At 43.4% G+C, this 27,475-nt stretch overlaps 1 protein-coding gene across 1 annotated transcript in view; it reads left to right on the forward strand.

Moving 5' to 3' along the window:
* Window positions 1-27,475, forward strand: part of MGAM (maltase-glucoamylase) — an 83,531-nt gene that overhangs the window by 18,932 nt on the left and 37,124 nt on the right. Inside the window, exons 4-21 of the mRNA XM_036246382.1 lie at window positions 7,411-7,531; window positions 8,485-8,594; window positions 9,334-9,485; window positions 10,031-10,202; window positions 12,417-12,516; window positions 14,548-14,660; window positions 14,919-15,044; window positions 16,686-16,817; window positions 16,968-17,084; window positions 17,953-18,066; window positions 19,711-19,795; window positions 21,112-21,229; window positions 22,505-22,676; window positions 23,974-24,090; window positions 24,887-25,041; window positions 26,017-26,101; window positions 26,775-26,831; window positions 27,341-27,465. Coding sequence (XP_036102275.1) covers window positions 7,411-7,531; window positions 8,485-8,594; window positions 9,334-9,485; window positions 10,031-10,202; window positions 12,417-12,516; window positions 14,548-14,660; window positions 14,919-15,044; window positions 16,686-16,817; window positions 16,968-17,084; window positions 17,953-18,066; window positions 19,711-19,795; window positions 21,112-21,229; window positions 22,505-22,676; window positions 23,974-24,090; window positions 24,887-25,041; window positions 26,017-26,101; window positions 26,775-26,831; window positions 27,341-27,465 — 2,171 coding nt within the window. The remainder of the gene's footprint in view (window positions 1-7,410; window positions 7,532-8,484; window positions 8,595-9,333; window positions 9,486-10,030; window positions 10,203-12,416; window positions 12,517-14,547; window positions 14,661-14,918; window positions 15,045-16,685; window positions 16,818-16,967; window positions 17,085-17,952; window positions 18,067-19,710; window positions 19,796-21,111; window positions 21,230-22,504; window positions 22,677-23,973; window positions 24,091-24,886; window positions 25,042-26,016; window positions 26,102-26,774; window positions 26,832-27,340; window positions 27,466-27,475) is intronic.

The raw sequence follows: 27,475 nt of genomic DNA on the forward strand, positions 1-27,475 counted from the left end.
ATTATGGTTGTGAAACCATCGCACCTGCCCTATCAGCTGCCTCTCACGTAGTCGTAGAGAATGAATGAAAACAAAACACGGCCTCTGGAGTCCACTGATGTGAAACCACAGAGCCGTGCCAGACACAGGAAGGACCCTTGCCACAGGTGATGCTTGGGCACGGGGCACTCCCATACGTATCTCTGTGGCCGTCATGTTGTCAGTGGGTTGGGACAGTCTGTGCTGTGCTTGCGAGGAGATGTTTGGTTTCTCTAGAGATCCTAACACCAAAAGCCATTTTCTTATTTTCTATTTTTTTCCTCCTCCCACCCGTCTGGAGCCTAGATGTTCCAAATCAAGGTGTGGGCAGGGCTGGTTTCTTTTGAGGGCTTCGAGAAAGAATCTGTTCCGTGACTCTCCTGGCTTCTGCTGGTGGCCATCAGTTCTGGACATTCATTGGCTCATAGCCGCATCACTCCAACCTCTGTCTCCCTCTTCACACGGCTCTCTCTCTCTCACCATTCAAATTCCCAGTTATAAGTCACTGGTCCTATTGGATTAAGAGCCCACCCTACTCCAGCGTGAGCTCATATTAACTAATTACATCTGCAACAATCCTATTTCCAAATCAGGTTGCATTCAAGGTACTGAGGATTAAGACTTCAACATATCTTTCCTGGGGACACAATTCAGCCCATACCATGGACAAAGTCACAGAGGCGGGATCTGGGGAAAGTGGAAATTGTTGTAAGTTGAGCCTTCGGTATTGACTGACTTGGCGTATATGCTGAGTCATATTTGGTATTGACTGAACTGGCATATATGCTGAGTCAGAGAGAATTAAGGCAGCAAAGAGAGAACAGATGAGAGAGAAGCCATAGGGTTAGATGGGCTGGGCCTGTGGGGAAGCTGGAAATTAAGGCTGAGAAGGCAACCAGAGCCAGAGAAACAGCCAGCAGTAGAGAAAATGCCTACAAACAGCCGGCAGGAGCAGCGATGGGACAAATGGTTAGGAAGCCCGGAGGCTGTGTTGAAGGCAAGAGAGAGATCCGATCGGATTGATAGTTAATGCTCAGGAAATCCCCAGGACAGGAAGGATTCAGCAGTGCCCAGACCAGTTGTCAGGGCACAGAAAGGCAGCAGCTGGACAGCAAGCCGGCGAAGGTAGGTGTCATCCCAGTCAGACCAATGTCCCTCACCAAGACGGTTGTAGTGTTCACTCCACTTCCTTCATCTGGCATCTTACCCCGGCCTCTCGGATCAGTGTTGACACTTGCCTGCTTGGAGTAGAGAGAAACGAGGCTGAATAGCAAAGGTGGATTTAGCCCTGGCCAGTTTTGCTCAGTGGTTAGAGCGTCGGCCTGAGGTCCAGAGAGACCCGGGTTCGGTTCCCGCTACAGGCACGCACCTCAGTTGCAGTTTGTCCCCGGCCCTGGTTGGTCATGTGGGTGGCAGCCACTCAATGTGTCCCTTTCACGACGATGTTTCTCTCTCTCTTCGTCTGTCTCCCTCCCACTCTATCTGAACAAAAAATGGAAAAATGTCCTCGGGTGAGGATTAAAAAAAAAAGAAAAGGTGAATTTAGAACGTGGAAGACCTCGGGCGTCAGGTATCAGAGGCTGGTTTGTGATACATAGCAGCTCAGAGGAGCCCTTTGAGGCTGAATGGAATCCTGTAATGGAAAACAAAGCGAAAATAAAAGGCCTAGACATCAAGGAAAAAGAAGATACAAGGGAGAAAGAAAAACAAAAGCACTTCAGCACAGGGCCAAATGCCACAAAGTTGAACATTTTGAATTAATAGGTTCAGTTCCACTATATCTATCTTTCTTGACATAGGTTCTAGTAGAGGAGATAAACTGAGTAAGTGAATGACTGGACTATAAAACAAAAATTTGTAAGATCTGAAAGAAATAATGGGATCAGAATATGGAGGAGATTATTTTCAAGGAGAAGGGGAGAACCTGGAATTAAAGATAAGGAGGATTTTGACAGAGATGGGAGGGATGGGAAGTGATTTCAAGATACAAGGGATGATGTAGATGAAGAGACAGGGAATGGTCCCACATGGCCACGACCTAGGGTGGGTGCCTGAGAGAAGATGATGTTTAAGACGGTGAGGTGGATGGGAGCTTGATGATAGAGGATCTTTCGGGGGCTGCTTCATTGTCAGAATGGGAAGCTGTGGTCTGGGCTTGCTGCACCCAAAAAGGATGTTTGCACATCGGTTTGCAGCGACTTGAGCCATCCCCACTGACTTGCCACTGTCACCATGTGTTAGAAAACTGGGTGCTCAGGAGCCCATCTAGAGGACCCATGCATCCCAAGTCTACTCCCCCCACAACACCCCTCTTGTTCCCGGTAAACGTCGATACCATCTCTCCCTCAGTCATGCTGCTGCGGTGTTTTGTGATGAGAGCTGTTAGTCAAGGCTGGGAGGCCCTGAACTCAGCACCCCCTTGCCCGCTCTGCCTTCCCATCTCAACCGTGAAGTTTCGGTTAGCAGACCGATTGTACTTCAAATGTCCGGGGCAGAAGCAGCAGAACTTTCGCCTGGCTCTCTCCTTGATCCCTTTGACCAGTAGTTTGTGTATTTGAAAACATTTCCTTAACAATCTTTTCCAGAGCAAAGCCCTTCATCCCCATCCTCACGGCGATCACACGAGGCCCTCGTGACTGCTTGGATTATTCTGGAAGCCCCCCCAGCACCCCTTCTGAACCCATTTATCCCCCATTTATTCCACTGTATGCCTGATTGAAACTGCTGTCTCGAATATCCTACTTTTAGTATGTTTCTATCTAACTTGAGTACCTACGGCATCCATTACTGTATGTTAGATCAAGTTCAAACCCTTCATTGTGTTGTCTAAGAGAGGTGCCGGGAGAGTGGGCCTGAAGGAGGGACCAGCATTAGCCATCACTCCACGGAAACGTAATTTATGGACACCATAGCTTGAGGCAAGATGAATGATCCAAAAAGGGCTCAGGTGTGGGTCTCTTAAACCTGCACAGGAAAGAAATTCTCAGCTCAATTGTAGCCGCTGATAGCGCCCAAGTCTTTGCATGAGGGCCATTTCTAGGGAAACACCCTTTCTTTATAGGACACCAGCCACTTTTTCCCCTTAGTCTCCTTTTCTGATTCCTCTCCTCTCTCTCCCCTTAAAAATACTGAGGTATAATTGACATAGAACATTATATTAGGTTCAGGTGTACAAAGTAATGATTTAATATTTGTATAGATTGCAAAAATGACCACCACAATCAGTCTAGTGAACACCTGTCATGACACATAGTCACAACATTTGATTTTTTCCGTGATGAGTACTTCTAAGATCTACTTTCAAATATGCCATGCATGCGTGTTAACTGTAGTCACCATGCTGTCTATTTCATTCCTATGACTCGTTTATTTTATAACTGGAAATTTGTACCCTCATGATTCCTCCTCTTCTATATGACCCTAAATGTTGCAAAATCTCTACTCTACCTACACTCAATCCTTTGAGGATTTTACCCAGTATTATGTCTATAGATGGTAATACCCCATGTGCCTACGAATCAGAGGTAACGCCTTCAGGCTAAATCGTGCCCCTGGATTGCACATGTATCTATGCAACTGCTAATTCATCATCTCCACTTGGATGTCTAATTGCTACCGCAAATCCAGCACGTCAAGATTGAACTTTCAATCTCCTACACTTAGGCGCAAACCGAAACCTGCTCTTCCTGTAGCCCCACCCACCTTGGCAATGGCAACTGTTAACCTTTTTACCCCTTGCTGTCAATAAAAATTACAACTTTAAGAAAAAAATCAAGGATCTAATATAATAGCAATGAACTGATTGTCTACTATTTCTGGAACTTTTCTTGGATGTCTACCTAGGTATGATGTCTGAAAATAATGATGATTTGGTTTCATCTTTTCAGATTTACACATTTCCTTTCTTTTCTTGGCCTAGTGTATTCTTAAGACTCCAGTATCGTTTTAATTACAGGAAGTCATAAACATGAGTCACCCATGTTTCCTTTCTGATTTTAAAGGGAGTGTTTCTGACATTTCACCATTTGGTAGATACCCATTATCCAACGAAGGAAGTTGGTGGTTTATTCCTAGTTTGCTAAGAATTTTATCATGAACAGCTCATGCATTTAAATGATTCTGTGGCGTACTTCCTTTAATAAGTTACTGTGAGGAATCACACATGTGGATTTTTTAATAATAAAGGATCCTTGTCTCTCTGGGAAGAATACTACTCAATCACTATTGAGTGCGTTGCTGATTTCTGAAAAAGCTGCCTGTCCTTTGTATTTAGGCTTTTGCATTTTTGTTCATGGGCAAGCCTGGGCTCTAGTGTCCCTTCTCCTTTCGTGTCTGATTTTGGGATAACATACTTGCTTGTGTATCCTGTTCTCGTTGAAATGTTAAGTAGCACTGGGGTTGGAGGAGGACAGGATTTGGCGGGAGCAGAGCTCGGTTGGGTCTTAAACAATGTCTTCAGCACCTGGCTTCAGCTCTGAGTGCAATTCAGTTCCTCTCTGTGTGTCGAGGCAGAAACCTATCTGTCCATGTGTCAAAAGTAAAATAGCTTGATGTTTTGTCTACTGTATCACTTGCTAAGAGAGCTCTTTAAAAGCATTTCATGTATGCCATCTCTTTCCATTTTACCTTGTCATTCTTTAAAAAATTTTCTGTAAATATTTGAACCTTTTTTGAAATATATGCTTTTATTGATTTTTGAGAGGAAGGCAGAGGGAGAGACAGAAACATCAATGAGAGAGAAACATCGATTGGCTGCCTCCACACGCCCCCTACTGGGGATGGAGCTTGCAAACTGAGCATGTGCCCTGACTGGGAACTGAACCAGTGCGACCTCTTGGTACATAGGACAATGCTCAATCCACTGAGCCACACCAGCTGGGCGCTATTTTGAGTATTATCAGTTGCATATCAAGTTTCCCGGTGAGCTGAAACTTTCATCATCATGTAATAACTCAATGTCTCCTTAATAATGCATTTTTACTTCAAGTCTATGTGTCTGATGTTACTCTAATTACACCAGCCTTTGGTTACATTCTTCTCCCATGTCTTACCTGCTTTTTACTCTCCATGCTCTGGTGAGCTCAAATTTTGGGTGTGCCTCCTCTCAGCGACTTCAGCTGAATTTATTTCTCTAAAAGCAATCAGTCTATCTTTCTCTTTTAAGTTACGTATTTCAAACATGGTCACTGACATGACAAATTTTTTTCCTGAGGTCTCAAGTTGTGTTTCCCACGTTTTCCTGTTGTTTTTTTTTAATCTACTGCTCTCTACGCCCCGCCCCACTTCCATCTACACGTTTTCTTGCCTTACATTTCAAATTTTCTCTTCAATTTTAATCCTCATGTCCAACTCACTGGGGCATTTTGTGCCTTGGGCCACCTTCCTGTGTGCCTCCAGTCCCCTGGGGGTCATATTTTAGAGCTGCTCCTTCCAGCACTGCCCTGGGTTTCACGTCGGGTTGACTCCCTGCTGTACGTGTGCTGCGCTCTGCCTCCATGCCGCTTCTCACAGCTGCTCAGCTCCGCTATGAACTGTGTCTTCAAGCTGGCCACTCTGTGACCTCTGCCCTTTCCAGTTCAATGAAGAAATTGCAAGCTCTGGGGAGCATGCAGAAACCACTGGGTCTAACACCCTTTTCAGCACCTTCTCTTTGCCCATTATACTGAAGTTCATCTGCCTGGGTGTTTAATGGAAAAGGCAAACACTGCTGGTTGAAGTTGAGTTCACCATGACCTGGCCCCACAGCAATGTAAACCACAGGGGGGACGTAGTTTTCCCATCTTTAATACTGGCCATTGGCATTGAAAATTAGCATTTGAGTAAGCCTAATTTTTCATATATCTCAGCCAAGTCCTCCTGAAAATGTGTTCAGCAGACACTCACTCCACACTATAGGAAAAAGTAACTGGACAGAAGAGAACGAAGGTCCGTTCTAGCCTTTTCAACGGCTAATGGAGTAACTTCTAGCAGGCGACATCACCTCTGGGAACCTTTACCTTGGTGGTCTCAGGTTCTTCATCTGTACAACGAAGTAGCAGGATTATCTAGAGATGTGAGACAGATTATCCCAAAACAATGGCTTACCACAACTAACGTTATTTCTTCACAGTGTCTGTGGTCAGTCATGTGGCCTTTGTCTAGCAGGGTGCTTTTGAGGGGAGGTCTTTCAAGAGATTGCCATTGTGGTGTCTGCTGCGACTGTGGGGTTCTCCCTTTCCAGCTCCTTCGTGTGACTGTGGGATTCAGCTTGTCTTGGATTGCTGGTTGGGGACCTCAGTTCCTTGCTTACTATTGGCCAGAGACCTCCCTCAGTTCCTTCCAATGGGGGTCTGTCCACAACACATCACACTCCTCCCAGAGTGAGACCCCAACCGAGCAAGGGAAAAGAGCCAGCCAGGCAGGAGACACTGTCTTTCTCTGCTCAGATCTCATCCATTATTTTTGCCACATTCTATTTACAAGTCACTCTGTCTAGCCACATGCAAGAGGAGAGGTTTCTTTGTACTGGTTTGCATATAACCTGGTTGCTTCTTGCAAATTAGTGGAGGTGAGACAGCGATGGTGTTCGTCATGGTCATTAACTGCGGTTTAAGGCAGGAACCTTTCTTAAATAAGAATTGGCATCTATTTGGGTTTCAAGGAACAAGTACGTTCTGCCTTGGGAGGAGTTGAGGGAGTAAATATATAAATGTTATAGATAACACATATGTAATATACACGTTTAAAAGTCAAAGCAAAATTGACCTTAAAGCTTCTGAGTAAAGTTGATTGGAGGACCTCTCCCCGCACCTTTTCTTAAGCCAAAGCTATGTATATGAAGGTCCGATTGCAATTTTGGGTTAGTGGGCTATACCTACATTATAGTTTAGAATATTTAAATAAATTTATCAGTTTTATTGTGATGACAGATATGGGCTGCACTGTGGTTCCTATATTGATATATAATAACAATAACTCGGAAGGACATTTGCAGAAAGATTGTTCTTTTTATTTATTATTATTTAAAAAACATATTTTTATCCATTTTTAGAGAGAGAGGTAGGGAGAGGGGGAGGGAGATAGAAACATCGATGAGCGAGATCATCAATTGACCGCCTCCTACATGCCCCCCACTGGGGATTGAGCCTGCAACCCGGGCATGTGTCCTGACCGGGAATCGAACCAGGACCACTTGGTCCATGGGTCAATGCTCAACCACTGAGCCACATTGGCTAGGCGAAAGATTGGTTTTGAGTACAAGCTCTGCATTGACTGGGACAGAGCACGATTTCTCTGAATATCAGTTCCCTTACTTGTACAATGAAGTTAATGGTATCACAAGCTCACATTATATTTGTAAAGAACAGAGTTCTAGTGACAAAGGAGTTACTTCAACTAAATCTCCTATTGCAGGCCACATGTGAGCAGCGCGGCTGCTGCTGGAAACCCCAGGGACCCATCAGCGTGCCCTGGTGCTACTATTCGAAGAGCCATGGCTACCAACAGGAGGGCGACCGTAGAAACACAAACGCAGGTAAGCCAGACCAGGCAGGAGCTCAGGACCCTGTGGGGAGCGGCTCTGTCTGCTCCAGAGTTTGCCCTGTACGCCACACCAATGCATGTGGCCACAGGTGGCCCGGAATGCATCCTGGCAATAGGAAAAGCCACTCTGTCTTGGGACTTGAGAGACTTACTCTGTTCCTGCTCTCCTTTCATGTACCTTTGTAACCGTGTGCAGACATCATCACTTCTTTGGTCCCCAGGTTTCTAACTTTTAAAGAGAGGGATTTGAACCCAGTAATCTGAGACTACTTACAGCTCTAATATAATATGATGTTAATGATGTGAAAAGAATTCCAGTTTTTTCAACGTTTTAGGAAAGTTAGCCGATGTCAGTGTGCATGGATTAAACAGCCCCTCTTTCCCCTCCCACCCCAAGATGCAGTGCACACTGATGACTATCCAGGACATAGCAGAAGGTGACTGCTTTGGTGGTGGTGGTGGGGGGGCGGGCTCTTTGCATAAAGGGACACACACGCGCCTCATCTGGAGGCCCTTGGCCTGTCGAGCTTTTCTAAGGTCTCCGCTCTCACCTGATTTACGTAACTAGGGAGATGGCATTGATGTAACATGAAAATAACCGAGAAGGAATATTGTATATATGCAAATTGAGGGCTCAGCATGTAAAGGGTATGCGATTAACACAGAGTGACTGATGGGCTGGTGGAATGAGAGTTAGGCCTTTGGAGGTTCCTGATCACATGATGTAGAAGAGAGACATGGTTTTTGGATAAGGCAACAACAGTACCTAGCTTCACATTCTGGCCCCAGGTTGCATGAGCACATGATGGGGTTTATGTCTGTAACTTCTATTCTTTGGGGAGTTAAAGGCTTTTACCAGCCCCTTTGATGTAAAGGTTAATTTTTATGTGTCTGTGTTTTGTGGAAGCACACAGCTGTTTAAACCGCTTTTCCTCTCTGTCTTAGGGTTCACAGCCCAGCTGAAAAGGCTGCCTTCTCCATCCCCGTTTGGAAATGATGTCAACCATGTCCTTCTCACAGCGGAATATCAGACACCTAATCGTTTCCACTTTAAGGTTGCAGTTTGTCGATTTAAAAAAATATCTGTTTTGAGAAGTTCTTATTTCCCAGCTGATGACTGAAGTTACCACAAAATAGAGAATTTCGTTAAGGGAGGTGGTTTTCTCTACCGTCATTATTCTTACTTAGCACCTGTATGTCAGAGGCATCAATAGCCTTTCTTCCTAAATATACATGACAGAGGTCACTGGTGAGCTTTGGTTCTCATTGATTTGCCCTTAATACCATGTGAAATGTAGCACAGAGGGAAGCATTCTATCACTTCTTTGAAAATTCTAAAGATAGTCCATCTCTGCAAACTTGAAGTGTGTGTGTGTATTTAATTTATTTTTATTGTTGAAAGTATTACAGATGTCTCTCCTTTTTCCCCTCATTGGCCCCCTCCTCCCTCCTCCCTCCCCCCTCCTGCCTTCACTGCACTGTTGTCTGTGTCCATTGGTTATGCATACATGCATATAATTTCTTTGGTTTATCTCTTCCCTCTCCCCAACCCCTCTTCCCTCCCCCCATCCCTCTTCCCTCTGAGGTATATTTCTACCTAAGGACTAACCTATGCCCAAGTGTTCAACATCAGAATTTGATATATAATGTAGACATAATGCCTTTTGGATCAGTGCCCGAGCTCCAATACCCTGAGTGTAGATATTGGGAAGTACTGTTGGTGAGGATGCTTCTATTTGAGGAATACAGAGAAATTTTCATTCTGGCTTTCTTTTCCTTCATCTCTCTGGACAGCTAACTGACCCAAACAATGACAGGTACCAAGTGCCCCATGAACACATCCAAGCCTTCAAAGGAGATGCTGCTTCTTCCCGGACCTATGACGTTGAGGTCTCCAAACAGCCATTTAGCATCAAAGTGATCAGAAGAAGCAACAACCGTGTCCTGTAAGTTTGGAAAACCTATCTGGGGAACAGAGTAGGAGGGGACGGGAGCTTTGCAAGCCCGAGAAAGGGTGCATTTCAACAATATTTTTGGAGGCTGTGAGTACCCCGTGGAGATCAGACTCTCCACTTCCAAATGAATACACTTTTTCTCTGCCTGCCTTCCTCTTCCCCTGACCTCTTTTTTGTTATGACAAAGCATTTTTTATAGATCAGTCACTGTGCTATGTCCTTTTCCCCTCCCCCATCCTATTTTTTCTTCCATTTATCCAATCACATTCATTCACCAGTAACTGTTTATGGAACATCTACTACAATGTAAGACTAGCATTCAGGTCATGTGACAGGGTGTCTATGAGAGAAATCTAAGAAATGTGCCACACGGTGCCTGCCCCCAAGAAGTCCTGATCTCTTGGCATCCATGGAAAAATGTCACAGCAGGACAAATGGGGCCAATTAAGTCGGGGGTACTGAATCATTGGCATAGGCCGCTTTTCTATGAAGCTGTGTTCTCTCCACCCATCCTTGTGTTTTCTCTCTATGTCTAGGTTTGACTCAAGCATCGGGCCCCTCCTGTTTGCTGACCAGTTCCTGCAGTTCTCCATCCGCCTGCCCAGTGCTAACGTGTACGGCCTGGGAGAGCAGGTGCATCGGCAGTACCGCCATGATATGAATTGGAAGACCTGGCCCATCTTCACCAGGGATACAACACCCAATGGGGTAAGCTTACAGGATGGCCCCTCTTCACTGAGTATGGCAGCCTCATTCTTGAAGGTCACTCCCAGCAGCACAGTGTGATGGTGAAGAATACGATGTTAGAGTGAGGCTGTCTGGGTCTAGTTCTGGCACTGCCAGTCACCACCCGGTTCTGGGCAAGTTGCCTCTTTGTGTCTTCAGTTTTTCATCTATAAAATGGGGGCAATATACTTACCTCATAGGATTGTGATGCAAATTAAATCCATTGCTACATAGGGTCTCTAGAAGAGTGTCTGCCACACAGAAAGTCCTCAGTGAATGTCAACTGCTTTTCATTCTATCTTCCTTTTGAACTAACTAGTTCTGGAAGAAAACGTTACTAAGTTTGACTCTGCACAATCTGTTTGTTATGCTCGCCATGTTTTACGTTGACCTTTATAAATCACCAACGTACCGTGTTTGTCAGCAAAACAGGATTAAATGTCAACTAAAATGCTGTGTTAATCATTCTTTGTGTGAAGAATGCTTTGCCAATGAAAGAATAGAGTTTTACTTATTTACTTATTTTTTAAAATATTTTTCTTTACTGATTTGAGAGAGAGAGAAAGAGGGAGAGAGAGATAGAAACACTGATGAGAGAGAACATAGGTTGGCTGCCTCCTGCATGCCCCCCACTGGGGATCAGACCCACAACCTGGGCATGTGCCCTGACCAGGAATTGAAACCGGCGACCTCTTGGCGCATGGGTGGATGCTCAACCACTGAGCCACGCCAGCCGGGCAGGAGTAGAATTTTGTTGTTATAGTTGTTGATTTCTTTTTCCTTTTGCTCTTTTGTTTCGACAAAACAGAGGTATTTTCTAGGCTCAGCAATACAGGTCTTGTTCAGCAACTTTCCTGACTAAGTGGAACTACTGGCTGGATGAGAAGAGACAGTCAAATAATTTATTGACTATTTTATCCATTATTACTTTTTACCAAAAGAACTTTAAAAAAACAAGTGTAATTGCCCAGCCGGTATGGCTCAGTGTTTGAGCATCCACCCATGCACCAAGAGGTCATCGGTTCGATTTCTGGTCAGGGCACAGGCCCAGGTTGTAGGCCAGATCCCCAGTGTGGGGCATGCGGGAGGTGGCCAATCAATATTCTCTCTCATCGATGTTTCTATCTCTTTCTGTCTCTCTTCTTCTCTCTCAAAAATCAATAAAGAAAAAACAAATAAAAATGAAATATAATTTACTCCATTTAACAGATGAGAAAACGGAGGCTCAGAAAAGCCAAATAAACCCCTAGTGTAAAAATAAAAGGTTTGTAAGTAAAAGAGATAAGATCTAATCCCTGGCCGTTGGACCGTGAAGCCATACTCCTTACTATACATATGCCTATCAGAAAAACGGAAAAGACACTGAGTCAGAGAAGCTTACCTAGGAATAGCTGGTGATGGTTGTGTAATAAGGAACCCCAGATACCTGCTACTTGAAGTGTCCAGCATGGGCGCCATTGTGTGACACATGTGGGTGCTCAGCTCCCTCTGCCATCCATTGAATTAGAATCCACATTTAACTAAGATCCTTGTATGATTTCTATGCACACCAAATTTTGGAGAATGCTGTTCTAGAGCAGTGATTTTCAAACATGACTACACGTTGGAATCACCTGGGGAAATTGAACAAACCATCAACGCTTGCTTCCATCCTCAGGGATTCTGTGTTACTTGGGCTGGGATGCATCCCAGGTGGAAAACTACTGTACTATTCTGAAGTCTAGAAGACCAGCTCGGTTTCTAAACTCTACTGTTGTAAAGTCTAGAAGAGCAGATATCCCAAGGAGAGCTCCATCTAGTTGCACATTAGAAAGGTGCCTAATTCATGTTAAAGCTTTGTGGAGCTTCTGTAGATGGGGTGAAGTCAGGAAAGACAAGCCTCCTTGAGAGGAGAGCTCTTTAGAACTTTGGTTTTGAAATGCTTGTTCTCCCACATCCTAACAGATATCACAGGCTCTCACGGTCTTTCTAGAGAAATAGTCACAGCTAGCTCATTCATAAGGGAACACCTTTTCACTTGGTTAACATTAACCAAATATCAACCTTATATTTGCAAAGTTTAGTTGTGTCTTCTTTGACCACGAGTTCCCTGTTAATTACTGACATGGTTAGCACTGGTTTTCTAAGCCATTTCTGGCCAAGTGGAGTTTAGACTACTGGATTGTAAATGTGTGGTTTCTAATTATCTTTTTGCAGGAGGGAAATAACTTGTATGGTGCACAGACATTCTTCCTGTGCCTTGAAGATGCTAGTGGATTGTCCTTTGGAGTGTTTCTGATGAACAGCAATGCCATGGGTAAAGGACTAACGGCATATTCATTTTTAAAAAATGCATAAGAGTGATCTTCAGTCCCTTTCTTACAGCACAATGATCCTTTAGGGATGGCGAAGCCATAGCTTAAGGCCTTGTGTGTTGACCTATGGTAGCCATGAATAAGGGTTTTTTCTCCTGGCTTATGATTTTCCTGAATGTGTTTGCCTCTGCTGGAATATTTTCTGCCATAGTTAAGACAGCAGACCCTTTCCATAACCTACTTAGAGGCAGTTTCTACCAATCTGCCCTTCTCCTTCCTTAGACTTCCATCCAGAATAGTGGTTGCTATAAGCTCTGGTAGGAAACATCCAGTTGCTCTGAGTCTGATGATGACAGTAGCTGGTTTGAACCAGGGAACTACACTGAGCAATGAATGCCACATTGAGATACACCAAGGGTAGCAAGGTAAAGGAGTGTCAAGGGTCATGCAAAGCAAGATCAGATTGTTTAAGACCAGACAGTGTAGCCTCATAGAAGTCTAGGAAGTAGCTAGCTGCCCCATCTTTGAAGGTTTTAGACTAGATCAATGATTCTCAACTCCTTTTCTGCTTGCACCAGTAACAGTGGATTTTAGTATCAATGAATCAATCACCACAGGGGTACAAGAGATGTATCAGAATCTCCCAGGGTTAATGTGGGCATAGGACATAGATCCCCATCCTCTTCTCAACTGAGAATCAATGGACTAGATCTGTGATACTCAGAGCGTGGCCCACCGATGGTTCACATACTGTTCCAGGTCTACAGGAAGATGAGGATAGAAATAGAGAGTAAAGATTTTTATAGCATCCAAGTGCATGCATAAACCCTTTCCTAGTAATTCATTTTCATGTTATTTTACAAAAGTATCAGCTTGCAAAGAATTGGAAATTTAAAAACTAAGATATGACCCTTCACTACAGATTGTTTGAGAATCACTCTATGTAATCTAAGATACCTAATAGAATTTTAGGTGATTCCAAGATACCTAGTAGTCTAAGAACAGATTGAGATAATACAAAGATTATACAGAAAGGAACTGGAAAACAAGGGAAAGACCACAGGATCCTAGATTCTCTGTGTAAATTGTTCCCATGGCCGCAGAATACATTTCCGTAGATTTTGAGGCCTTTTATCCCAATATGCAAACTAAGGGTATGAGGAGACCTCACTTTGGGGGGAAGTGATTGGGGCTTAGAGGGATTGTGAATTTATAGTATCATCTCTGACTTTATTTCTTGGTTGTCTCTTGCTTGATGTGAGATTCATTGAGGCTACTACCTCAGTGTGTCTAGTTGGGTTATATTCCTGCAGTAACAGTGGGTTGCAGGGTAGGAACAGCAGGTTATATAGTTGTGAATGTCAAAGAAAAAACTTTCTCCACCCCCTTATGTTCAGTACTTGGGTTCCTGTGAATGAAACTGACAAAGGGCAGGTTATCAAGAGGAAGAACAGAGTTTATTTACACATGTCACCTACCTACACGCAAGTGCTCAGTGAAGAGCAGCGCAAAGGGGAGGTTAGAGTTAGGAGCTAGCATGTCATCCTAACAGGTCAATGGGAAGGGGAGAAAGGCACTTAGAATAAAACAAAGGACTTCTTAGAGGAAGTGGGATGGATCAAAGGCACGATGGGAGAGCAAATGACTTTTTGGAAAGAGAAATGAGCCTAAGGAGGGGGATTTATGACAGCTGAGTACTTTTGGAGGCTGTTTTTAGGTTGATAAAGGGTTTCAAAAACTTGAATGTCTTTAGCCTAAAACAATTTTTATGCTTTTTCATGAGCACCGAGGTCCTGACACGGGTGTTAAGACACTCCAGTCACCAATGATCAAAACCTGTCACAGAAGCAGTGCTTGGACCCCCGTGTGCTGCGAGGGTGGACTTTGATTATCAGAGTTCATCCCTTTGTATACAAAATCTTAGGACCAAGTTATCAGTGTTCAGATGACTGTGATCCTCTGGTCTAAAGCTTTGTAATGCTTACTCTAGAATACATTCTAACACTTATTTTCTTTATTTTTAATCTACCAAGAGGTTGTCCTCCAGCCCACACCAGCCATCACTTACCGCACCATCGGGGGCATTCTGGACTTCTATGTGTTCTTGGGAAACACTCCGGAACAAGTGGTCCAAGAGTATCTGGAGGTAAATCTGAAATAGCACAAAGAAAAGCAAATTTAATATGCAAGCGTGACTCATGAAAGTCTGCTGTTATAAATAACTGTCGTAAATCTGCCGTTACAATGATTTATAAAGGGGCCGGGAAAGTAGATCAACAGTCTAACATTAATGAGAAAGTGTGTTTGAAAGCGGAGTACAATCTGTGCCCCTAAGCCGATGCTTAGTAATGGTTTTGTTAAAAATAGGGCCCTGGCTAATTTTTATTTCAAATATTTCTTTCAGCTCATTGGAAGGCCAGTCCTACCCGCATACTGGGCACTTGGATTTCATCTCAGTCGCTATGATTATGGATCCCTGGACAACATGAAAGAAGTCGTGGAGAGAAACCGGGCAGCACAGCTTCCTTACGTAAGTCAAGTTTTTAAAAAATCCTCTAAAAATAAGAGAGTTCCTTTGGGGAATAAGAATAATTGTTTATCCCTGGCCACTTTGGCTCAGCAGTTAGAGTGTCAGCCTGTGGACCCAAGAGTCTCAGGTTCAATTCTGGTCAAGGGCATGTACCTCAGTTGCGGTTTGGTCCCAGCCCTGGTCGAGGTCATGAGGGAGGCAACCAATCAATGTGTTTCAAACATTGATGTTTCTCTCTCTCGTTCCCTCCCTGCCACTCTATCTGAAGATAAATGAAAAAATATCTTCAAATGAGGATTTAAAAAAAGAATAGTTGTTTATAATTTCTCCCCTTAAGTTTAATATATATATGTATATTTATATATATTTATTTATATGAGAAATATTTTTATATATTTAGAGTGGTAGACCTTTTTTTTTATTGTTGGACCAGCCATTTCTTCGAGGAACTGGTTCTTTAGAGTTGGAAATATTACTCAGAGACCACAGTTATGGGGTTAGGAGGCAATCCGTTGTCTCTATTTCTTCTTATGTTTTACTACTAACATTTTCTTATGCTGACTGTATTAACTACATTTCATACAATGCATCTTGTTTACATAATGTATTTAGTTCTCAAGGCTTTTCTTTTTCTGGTTTAAGTGAGCAAAAGGATTCAGGGCATACATGTAATGAAATGTTTTTCTGTTTTGAACACTTAAATTTCAATGTGTCTATTGTATAACGTGGAGTGAGTTTTTACAAGCCATACAAAGGAAAAACCCAATAGTCTCCGGAATAATCCTTTTTCTTTCCCTTCCCAGCCCCTTGGAGGCAGACACGCAGGTCCCAGAGAGTCCATTTCATTCTGGGCCCCACCATTTTCACACAGGTTAAACTGGCAAAGGATAATGGCCAAAGAGGACTTGAAGTAGAGACACAATAAAATGTGGGGAGGTAAAGTGAAGGGGAAGGCAGCCCCTTCCCCCACTATCTTGTGGATGGGGCAGAATTTAGGGCGTGGCTGCATTTATGATAGCCTCAGTGGTTTGTTCTCATTGTTGTGGTTTGTTTGTTTGATCTGTGCTTTTAAAGGAGCCACCATTAATGATGGATGGCCAATTTCCTAGGATGGTTTCTTATGGAAAGAAATGCAGTCCATAAGCTGTTGAAGCAGTGAGCTTCTGAGTAGGGTTGCTCAACCTTGACACCGTTGTTTTGAACTCTCCTGTATACTGAAGGATGTTTAGCAGCATCCTGGCCTCTACCCCCTGGGTGCCAGTCACAGCCTTTCCCTGCCCACCTCCTGGTCCTGACAATCAAAAATGTTTCCAGACATTGTCCCAGGTACCCTGGGGAACAGAACTGCCCCAGTTGAGAACCATTAGACTGGTTTTGAATGTTAATGGCCAGGCCACAAGGTGGGGTGATTCAGTCAACCTGATTCAGGGGTGCGGTCAGGCCTCAGGGAAACAATGGGTCATTGGTTTTGAAATTACCATTGGGAAAAGAAGTACTTGTATGCCAGGGACTGATGAAGAACCCTGGGGAGAGCCCAGCACAGAGTCAGTGCATCCTGAATGATAGCAGTGACAATTGGACTGGCCCATTTAACAGGGAAATTCCTAGGCACTGAAATGTGAACCTCGTGTGTTCTTTCAGGATGTTCAGCATGCTGATATTGACTATATGGATGAGAGGAAGGACTTCACTTATAATCCAGTAGCTTTTAAAGGCTTTCCTGAGTTTGCTAAGGAGTTGCACAATAATGGACAGAAACTGATCATCATTGTGGTATGTGCCACCCTCATGTACCCCCAAACCAGATGTTGTTCTTTCTTGTCATTATTCCTGGCTCCCTTTCCTTCACCCCCCATTCCCAACCCCCTTTTGGTGCCTCTAGTGTAATGCTTGGTCCTTCAGTGTATCCCCCCCCCCCTTTAGGATCCAGCTATCTCCATCAACTCTTCCTCAAGTCATCCCTACGGCCCATATGACAGAGGTTCAGACATGAAGATATGGGTCAATGCTTCCGATGGAGTGACTCCACTCATTGGGGAGGTACTTTAAAGGGGAAGCTGGTGGAGGGGCTGTGTGTGTGTGTGTGTATGTGAATGTGTGTGTAATTGTCTTGTTTTACATTTTCTGATGCCTTATGTATGCTGGGGCTAAACTTTTTCTGTTCTTTTGTCCCCAAATGCCAGCCATCCTAGCTCTTACATTCGCTTCACAGTCAAGTCCCTTCACACAGGAGCCCCCCTGCTGAGTATGCTCTTCCTCATCCTGGCCACTCATCAGCTGACTGCTGTCTACCTCCTTCCCTGTCACTTTCCTGCTACCACTTTAGCAAAGGGCACAAGTTACCCCTGGTCAGCAAATCCAATGCAATGGTTGCGTCCCTTTCCTTACACAATTGCTCTGTAGTATTTGACAAGTTCGACTCCTTTTTATTTGTCTTTGTTTTCCATGAAGGTGTTACCTGCTGGTTCACTTCTAATACCTTGGACAGACCCGAGTACTTAGCATCTGGGGGGAAGCAGATGGGAAAGGAATAAAGAAGAAGAGTTGATGATTAGAACCCACAATTTGTAATGGACCTGTTGAAATGTACACTGGACTGTCCCTCATTTATTATTCCTAGAAGTGGGAGAATGTGAGAGGGAAGGGTGAACCAGAGTTGAAGATTAACAAGGACTTAACCAATTTATTTTAAATGAGTTTTTTCCCCAGTGACAGTTTGAGTCCCTCCTGGTGCTTACCCTAGATATTCTAAGTGCCACACATTCCTGAGAAGAAGCTGTGCCCGGGCACCTTCATTACCTTGATCATATTAGAATTTGTTTTCAAAGTACTCTCTTTTACTCTATATTCATTTGATTTACTTTAATCAATGTTTTTTCTTTTTTCTTTTCCCCCCCTCCTCCTTCAGGTCTGGCCTGGAAAAACTGTGTTTCCTGATTATACCAACCCCCAGTGTGCTGTTTGGTGGGCAAATGAATTTAAGCTTTTCCACAATCAAGTGGAGTTTGATGGGATTTGGATTGTGAGTTCTTAATGTTTTGATTATTAGGCAACTAATGTTCAGACTGTGTATAGCTACATCATTGAGTCATGGAGCATAGGGGGAGAGAAGGAAAGGAAACCAATACTGCAATAATCCTAAATGTTTCCTAATTTGTGTGTGTTAAATGCTATTGAGTTGGCTCTGACTCCTGGTGACCTCGTGAATGAGTGATGTCCACAGTGTCCCGTCCTCAACAGCTTCTGCAGAACCATGCCTATGGCTTCTTTTATGGAGTCAATCCATCTCATGTTCGGTCTTCCTCTTTTCCTGTTGCCTTCTGTTTTTCCCAGCATTGATGTCTTTTCCAAAGAGCCCTGCCTTCTTGAGATGTGTCAGAAACAGGAGAGCCTCAGTTTGATCATTTCTGCCTCCAGAGATGTTTCAGGCTTCATTTGCTCTAGGACCCACTTGTTCATGTTTCTGGTGGTCCACGGTATCCACGGAGCTCTCCCCCAGCATCCTATGTCAAATGAATTTGTTTTTTTCTCATCAGCCTTCTGTACTCTCTGACTTTGTCATCCACACCTAGTGATGGAGAACACAGGGGTGTGGATGATCTCAGCTTTGGTCTCTAATGACACCATCCTTACTTGTGATGATCTTTCCTAATTCTTACACTGCTGCCCTTTGAGTCTCAGCTTCCTTGGCTGCAACCTCCATTGGAATTGATGGCCGAGCCAAAGTAGGCCAAACCTTCAACAATTTCAATGCTTCGTCGTCTAGGTTAAAGTTGTGTATTTCTTCTGTGGTCATGATGTTTAACTTCTTGATGTCCACATTCCCTGTCTTTCTATTCAGATAATCTTATCAAAACGGGTAGCTTCAAATCAAAAGCAGATGGTCAGAATTAGGAGTAATCTGTCTTTTCCCAGGACTCTTTTTACAAATGAATGTGCTGAACTAAAAATAGTATATACGCCTTACATTGTCCCAGGGACATCAGTTGTTGAGTTGCCAGTTCAGGGCCCTTTCTTTTGGAGATATTGGACAAATCAATCAGAGTCAGAGTGCCCAGGGGTGTGACAAAACTGTGCAAACACAAAGCAACAGGCGTTTGGCAAAATGTAGGCAGCGCTAGAGTTGAACTTTTTTTCTTGTTTGTAAGAGAAATGTAGAGAATTCAAACAATGCAGAGAACTAAAAGATAAAGGCAAAATCCTCAAAAATGATATGCACCAAAGACATGTTTTGGTATGTATCTTCTGAACCCCTCACTTAGACAACCGTTGGCTCATGCTTGCTTGCTCATTCACTCTGTTTATGCAGAATATGTACAAGAAAATGTACGTTGGATATACAGAACATGTATACGTTGATAGATATGGAATCATATACATTGAAACCTTTTTTCACCTAGTGTGTCTGGAAATGTTTTATTTTTCGTGATTATAGACATCTATACTTTTGAAGGTATTTTTAAGAACTGTCTCCATGAAACCTTCAGTATATGGAGAAGATAAGAATATTTTTCTCCATGGACATAAGAACCTTTTAAAAAAGAAATATCTGGGATCATTTTTATAATTTTGCAAAAAATAAAAATAAAAAAGAAAGACTACCCTTAGTGCAACATAAGTTGACATGTTATTTTTTTATTAATAAATTTTGCTCTTTGTCTTGTAGGATATGAATGAGGTCTCCAACTTTGTGGATGGTTCAGTTTCAGGATGTTCAACAAGCCATCTAAATTATCCCCCGTTTATTCCCAGTACGTCTTGGTGGTTAGTCTGGTGAAAGTGGCAATGCGTATTTGGGATTTTAATTTCATAAGGATAGATATGAAAAATTCTGTAAGGATGTTTATATATAAGAGTGCATATAGAAAGGAAAATGTGAGTAATATAGAAAGAAAACTAAGAAAGAAAATCAAAACATTCCAGGCTTTCCTAAGACATCGATTCAAAGGGTGCAATCTATTCCTTCTACCTACAGGGGAAGATCTAGAGAAGATGTGGTACAGAAGCCAGAGGCTAGTGGTCAGCCTGTGTTGCTCTTGAATACTCCCTCACAGATCAGGACTTACCAGAGAGAGACCAGCTTATGAGGCTTGGTCTTCAGATGAAGATCAAGTCTTGTGATATCAAGAGTGTGAAGAACAGGCCAGAACCCCTGGCTTGGGAGGTCAAAGTCAAAGTCAATGAATATGATATGATGCCTATGAGCTCTGATTGAACTTTGAACAGCACTCTCTCTCAGGGTGTGGTCTTGAAATCCTCACGTTTATTGTAGAGGCTCCCAGACATATTGTGTCTTGATTAAGAAAGAAAGGAGTTGCTAGAATTATAGCATCTTACGAAGACTCCAGTCTGGTGGGGAAATAGGAAACTGGAGCAGATGGGCCAGAATCAAATGTTGAAGGAAGCGCATGGGAGGCTTAACAGGTCACACATCCTTCTTTTTGCGAGAGAATCTATTTATGTTTTAATAAAAAGGAAATATACTAGTCAAATGGTTTTGGAAGTATCCATCTGGCATTAATATGCAATATGGGTTAGAAAATCAGATCAGAAGTCAATAAGCTATTAAAGAACTTTTGCAGTAGTTAAGATCCAAAGACTATTTGGATCTGAACCAGAGTGGTGCACTCGGAATGGAAAAGAATAGATGAATGAAAGAGAGGTTGGGCAATCATCTTTTATAATATGTGGTCAATGGAGAGAGGGGTTGAGAAGTTAATATATGCTTTCATCCAGTATTTGTATTTCTGAACCATTTAGCTTAGCTGAGTTTGAGGAATTCAGACTAACTCTCAAGTCTAACTGGATCCTCTTGCTTCCAAGTGCCTGCCTCTAGTCACATGGGCACCCAGGTGGGAGGATGTGTATGGGTCAGCACAGTTTCTTCACACAGCAGAGTAACTGCCCCAAGTGTATAGCCCTCTGATAGTAAGGAGGCTGTGTGATCACTGTCAGGATGGCCATAATGAATGCTTGCCCAGGGAGGACCATGGCAGGTCCTATGGCAGTCAAGCAGCAGGGGACTTGCAGCTTAGGGGCTCACTCTCTGATCCCTCCTTTGTCCCAGGAGTCCTGGATGGGTACCTGTTCTGCAAGAGCCTCTGCATGGATGCAGTTCAGCACTGGGGCAAGCAGTACGACACCCACAATCTGTATGGCTACTCCATGGCGATTGCCACAGCAGAGTAAGGCCACTGTTGCTCTGGACTCCATACAGAGCACATTATTGCTCTTGCTAGATGCCAGGTGCCAGTGTTTTACCTCTAAGACCTTCACAAGATGAGTATGGTCATTACTACCGAATGAAAGAAGAAACCACCTAGCACATAGGGAAGAAGGAATCCAATAAACATTTATGGAATGTATGAAATGGAAGTATGAATGAATAAATGAATAAAGGGGAGGTTGGAAGAAGGAAAGAGAAGTAACTTGACCAAGGTCAAACAGCTAATAGGGTGGAAAGGAAGATGTATGCTCATGTCTGCATGAGTCCTAGGCCTGTGTATTTTCCTCTCTGCCTCACTGTATTGATGGGAGGATGGAGGGTTAGGTGATTCAGACTTCATATGATTTGGGGTTTTAGATGCTGGCTCACCTTCCTTCATACTGTTCTGTGTCTGCCTTCATGTGTGGACTCAAACCCTATAGCGAGGAAAAGGTATTGAGAATGTACTCAAATGACCATCACAGTGATGGAAGGAAGCCAGACCAAAACCACTTTCATTCATTAGCACAGTCATGGTGTCATTTTAGCTTTCTGGCAAGTTGTTGAAAAAATTATAAAGCAAATGTTTTAAAGAATATAGCAGACTTCTTACTTTAAAAATATAGATGATCTATATTTATATTTACTTATAAAAATACTCACATAGATACATTGTCCTAAAATTTCTTTTCTTATTACAAAATTGTGACCAAAGTGTTTTTGCTTAAAAAGAATTTAAGTTCATAAGTTCATTTTTGTGTATGTCTAAAATCACACCCTGTGAAAGGTCAGTGTACAGGATGGGGCAAAAGTAGGTCTGCAGTTGTACGTGTGGAAAATAATACAGAAATTAATAAATAATAATACAAGAATAAAGTCTGTGTTTCCATGTACTCACAACTGTAAACCCACCTTTGCCCCACCTGTATATGTACAACTATGTGAAGTGAAATTTCACCATTGTTTCTTCAAAATCGTATACCTCTAGTTACTAACCTTTTCAAGTCTGCTTTGGAAATCCTTAGAAATTATGGAGTTATTGATGTACATAAAAACCTTAAAACAAACAAGCAAACAAACAAACAAACAAATATATATCCTTAATGGTGCAGTCTGCTCCCTCAGCAGCTCTGGCCCCGCTGGCCGAGAACTAGAAGAGGCAAGTGGGATACTGACTTCTGAGATCCTCGGGACATGTTGCTGGGCTGAGACACACCAAGGCCACACGTTGACTCCTAGGTCTCTCCCTTTCCAGAGCTGCCAAGACGGTGTTCCCTGAAAAGAGAAGCTTCATCATAACCCGTTCCACCTTCGCGGGATCTGGCAAGTTTGCAGCCCATTGGTTAGGAGACAACGCGGCCACCTGGGATGACCTTCGGTGGTCCATCCCTGGCATGCTCGAGTTCAACCTGTTTGGTATCCCAATGGTGAGCCCACATCTCAAGCTCTCTTACAAACCTCGATTCCCAGAAAGCCTCCTTCTAGAAAGTTTTCAAATCGTAAGGCTGCCTTCTCTTACCCTCCGTGGCCCAGGGATTTCATGTCTTTAGACATGTTTCATCTGTAGCAGTGTGGCTCTGATACCATGACATGCTTCCCTGTATTGCCTTATAAAGACAGAAAGTTCAAAAAAGCAATATCACTAGAACATTTCTTTCCATTAAAGTATAACATACACGCAGAAAAGTGTACATATTCTTAAGAATTCAGTTGATCAGTTTCACAAACTGAATACATTCAGTATCCAACACCCAGATGAGAAAACATAACATTTCCAGCACCCTAGGAGTTAAATTCTTTTAGTTAAATCCAACAGAGAGGTTTATTGAGCTCCTACTATGTGCAAGGTACTGAGTTAGGTATGTGTGGTGAGTGTGGGAAAAACCACAAATACAGTAACAGAAACACCTTCTTTTTCCCCAAAGACTTTCTAATTTAGTAAGAGGAGACATAGAAACAAACAATTATGACAAGCTAGGGTAAACGTGCCAATGAGGACATGTATGTCAACTGTGAAGGGAGATCTTGAGACAGGATCTCATTAACTGTGACAAGATTACAAGGAACAAGTGGGTCTGGGATGGGAGTCAAGAGAAACCTAATGGAAAAGCTAGCTCTTGAGTTTAACCTTGAAAAGTGAGAATATTTTATCAGACTCATGGGGGGAGGTTGTTTTAATATTGAGAAGTAAATATGAGCAAAAGCAGTAAGGGGGAGACCTTGGTGGGTCTGTGAGGGTTGGGGTGTAGAACTGAAATGAGAAATGAGGCTGGAAATGTGGCTTGGGGTCAGGTTTGAGGAGCTAACAGGATAAGCTGCCAGGGGACCTTGGACATTTTTGAGTAGGTGAATGACGGCGTCTGATTTAGGCCTTGGGAAATGAATTCCAATAGCAATGTGGTCAACATAATAATGTCAGCAGTATTTCTAGTACCTATTCATCAAAAAGCTCTTGTGTGTCAAGTGTTCTACTTATATTGTTTCATTTAGTAAAACCCCCTGTAGCTAATTAGTGCCTACTTTAACAAAGTGAGGAAACCGAGGCACAGGAGGGTTAAATAAGTGACTCAAAGTTGCCTGGCAGTAGAGGGGACACAGGATATAACCCAGTCGGATCACACCGGATTAACCTTCTCAGTAAGAGGTCGGCCAAGTTCAATTGGGAGGCCCCCTGGTAGAGCGCAGAGGGAGGTGTACTCCTGGGCCATCTGTGTGTGCTTCCAGGTTGGTGCTGATATATGTGGCTTCGCGCTGGACTCCCCCGAGGAGCTCTGCATGCGGTGGGGGCAGCTGGGAGCGTTCTACCCATTTTCCAGGAATCACAATGGCCAAGGCTTCAAGGTAAGTCTCCTGGGATAAAAAGTGTGGCATCCCTTTAGGATTGCATCTGTGGGCATGTAAGGAATGTGCTGAGCCATTCACCTACCTGGTGCTCACTCATGCTAAGTTGCACCACTGTTTGTTCATTTGCACCAGGACTTAGATGCACCAGGAAAATGCCCTGTGCCTCAGCTATTTGTACTGCTGCAGTCAGGGAAATGGCCAGTCCATGAAGGTTCTTACCAAACCTCTGCACACTCTACCAACATCACTCATTTTGTAATGAGAATTAAATGAGGAAATGCTTCAAAATTACTGAACTGTCTGGCCAGTGGGGCTCAGTTGGTTGAGCGTCATCCCATATACTAAAGGGTCGCAGGTTCAATTCCTGGTTAGGGCACATACCCAGGTTATGGGTTCAACCCCCAGTCAGGGTGCATAAGGGAGGCAATCAATCGATGTTTCTTGAGTTGATGTTTGTCTCTCTCTCTCTCTCATTCCCTCTTCTCTCTCTAAAATCAATAAAAACATAAAAAAAAAACCCCATAAAATAAAAAAAAAATTACTGGGCTGGCAGTCTCCTGAGAGCCCCCCTAGAGAGTGAGAGGAGGGTGTGGGGCTGCAAGGTGCAGAGTGGCCACTTACCTGGTGAAACGGTCTCCCTTTGCCCATCTGTACTGATCAGAGGCCAAGTTTGCAACCCAGGCTCCAGGTCTTTGAGAAGGGAACTCGTGGCAGTGACGAGTGGGCTCTGAGATTCTCCAGACTCGACTGCTGTGCGTAGCCAGGTCACAACCGAAACTTCTTCTCCTTCCAGGCCCAGGATCCTGCCTCCTTTGGAGCCGACTCTCTGCTGGTGAATTCCACCAGGCACTACCTTACCATTCGCTACACTCTACTGCCCTATCTCTACACGCTCCTGTATCGGGCTCACAGCTGGGGCAACACCGTGGCCAGGCCCCTTCTGCATGAGTAAGTCCACCTAACCCAAAGGACTCTGTTAATGCAACTGGGTGACATTGACTATATCATCAAATGTGAGAGTGCAAAGTAAAACTATTCAAACAGTATACATACACACACACACACACGTATGTATATATATACACGCACACACACACATATATATATGTGACTATATATTATGCACACACACACACACACACACACACTGGAAAACCCAGTGTGGTATTTGCAAGGCTATTGTTGCCTAGGTACTATTCTTGGGGTATAGTTAAGTATTACACCCTGTTCTATTTTGGGAAGGAGACTAGACTAAATGTCATGAGGCTGGGGGTTTTTGTTCTGTCACCAACTCTTTATCTTAGGCAAATCACTTTAGTTCTTTTATTATTCGTTTCTTTAATCTCAATGTAAAGAATTTGGTAGCTTGAACCTGATGGTCTCTTTTGTAATGTACTGTGTTCAGGCTTTCCTTGTCAAAATACAGTTGATGTCTTCAAGTGTCTGACATTTTAGGCCCTCAGACACATAGCTGCTCTATTATATGTTCATGATTTTGGGTAAGTTTTTGCCATCTCCTGGAATTCTCAGTTAAAAGGCAGATAACCTAAAAGAGAAAAGATTAAAATAGTAAATTATATGCTATTTTTCATGATCAGATCCAGTTCCTTCTTGATAGTCAGCTGAACTTTTAAAATGCATGACTGACTGACTTTATTTACAAGGGAAATACGGCAACTAGAATTCAGCCATGAAGCTGTCAAACAACCACTACTGTCCAAGCTGGGGAAGAACAGGAGGGTACATGGGCTGGAGAGAGCAGATCTCTGTGCAGGAGTGGGGAGGTGGGGTTGAAGAGGTGTCGTAGAATAATTTGTGTGTGGTGGGGTGCCCCAGGTAGAGAGCCTGTGTCTAGGAACATGTTGAGGGGAGAGCTTCCAGGAAGCATTGGTCCAAATCTCAGTGACTTTCTCCAATCTCCAGGTTCTATGGGGACAGCAACACTTGGGATGTGCACCAACAGTTTCTTTGGGGGCCTGGCCTCCTCATCACTCCAGTTCTACATGAGGCAAGTGTTCCCATAGAGACACACTGGTGGCCCTGTGTCTGGTCCTGCTGTCTTCTCCTTGGAATCATTTCTCTTCCCTTCCTTCCAAACCCATTTCCAACATGTGTGGCTGAGTCAGCCTTAAAGACAATGTGTGGGGTTTGGGGAAGTTGGATGTCTGATACTTACACGTTTTGTTTCTCTGGAAGACTTTTTTCTTGATCAAGTTTTCAACCAATGTAGAAGCATCTACTGACGACTCTGGGCTTAAGAATGGTCCTGTTTGTTGCCAGATCCTCAGAGCAGACCATCACTTGCTCCGTGAGGTAGAGGCAGAATAGAGCAGTGACCCAGAGTCACTCTAAAGTCAGGGTGTGACTGTTGCCTGTGCCACTTCGTACCAGTGTGATCTGGGTCTGGGTTATCATGTTACTTCCTTTGCTGTAAAGGTGAGAAAATAATAATGCCCACCGCTGGGGACTGTTGTGAAGCATGAATGAGATCGTCAATGGAAAGCTGAAATTTTCACCACATTTCAATATTGTCATTATTCCTAATGTGGTTCCATTTAGGATTATTTTTCGGTTGCCAAGTTATGTTACTTATGAAGAATTTCCCTAGGGAATGCTGGGAAATGAATTGTATCCCTTTCAGAGGCTGGGCCATGATGAACAATATTTTGTTTTAATTTCAGGGAGCAGAGAAAGTGATGGCATATGTGCCCGATGCTGTCTGGTATGATTATGAGACTGTAAGTAGCACTGGCATTTCTTAAACTCTTCAAGACCACAGCTACAGCTGTGTAGACAAGAGGACCTGAGTGTTTCTTAATGTCTTCTGTAATTCCAGCTGAGTCAATGACGTGAGCCCAAGTCACTTAACACCAGTCATGATGAAATCTGAAAAAAACATATGTTCATATACTTGATTCATCAATAAGATACAGACTCAAGTAGAATGTCTCATGGGTGAATATTGGAGGGGCCAATGGACAATTTGAGCTTGATCATGAGTTAGAACTATCAGTTCATATAATATATGTCCAATAGCCTCAGTGTGACGTACATGTTCCCCCCCAACCCCAACTGATTACAAAACCTGCTGTTCTGGATTTTTCCTCTTCTCTTGTTTGGTTGCTCAGTAATTCAGTAATTCATCGAGGTGGTCAAAGAGAGAGCCACAGATGACTCAGCATGTGGAGAAGAGCTGGGGGTGCATGTCCCATCATGTCAATGTCACTGGTTTGTCTTCATGCTTCAGGGGGGCCGATTGAGATGGAGGAGGCAGAAAGTGGAGATGCAACTTCCCAGAGACAAAATTGGACTTCACCTTAGAGGAGGCTACATCTTCCCCACCCAACAGCCAGCCACAACCACGGTGGCCAGGTACAGCATG

This window comes from Molossus molossus, unplaced genomic scaffold (genome assembly GCF_014108415.1).
Source record: "Molossus molossus isolate mMolMol1 unplaced genomic scaffold, mMolMol1.p scaffold_m16_p_7, whole genome shotgun sequence".
NCBI classification, from domain to species: domain Eukaryota; kingdom Metazoa; phylum Chordata; class Mammalia; order Chiroptera; family Molossidae; genus Molossus; species Molossus molossus.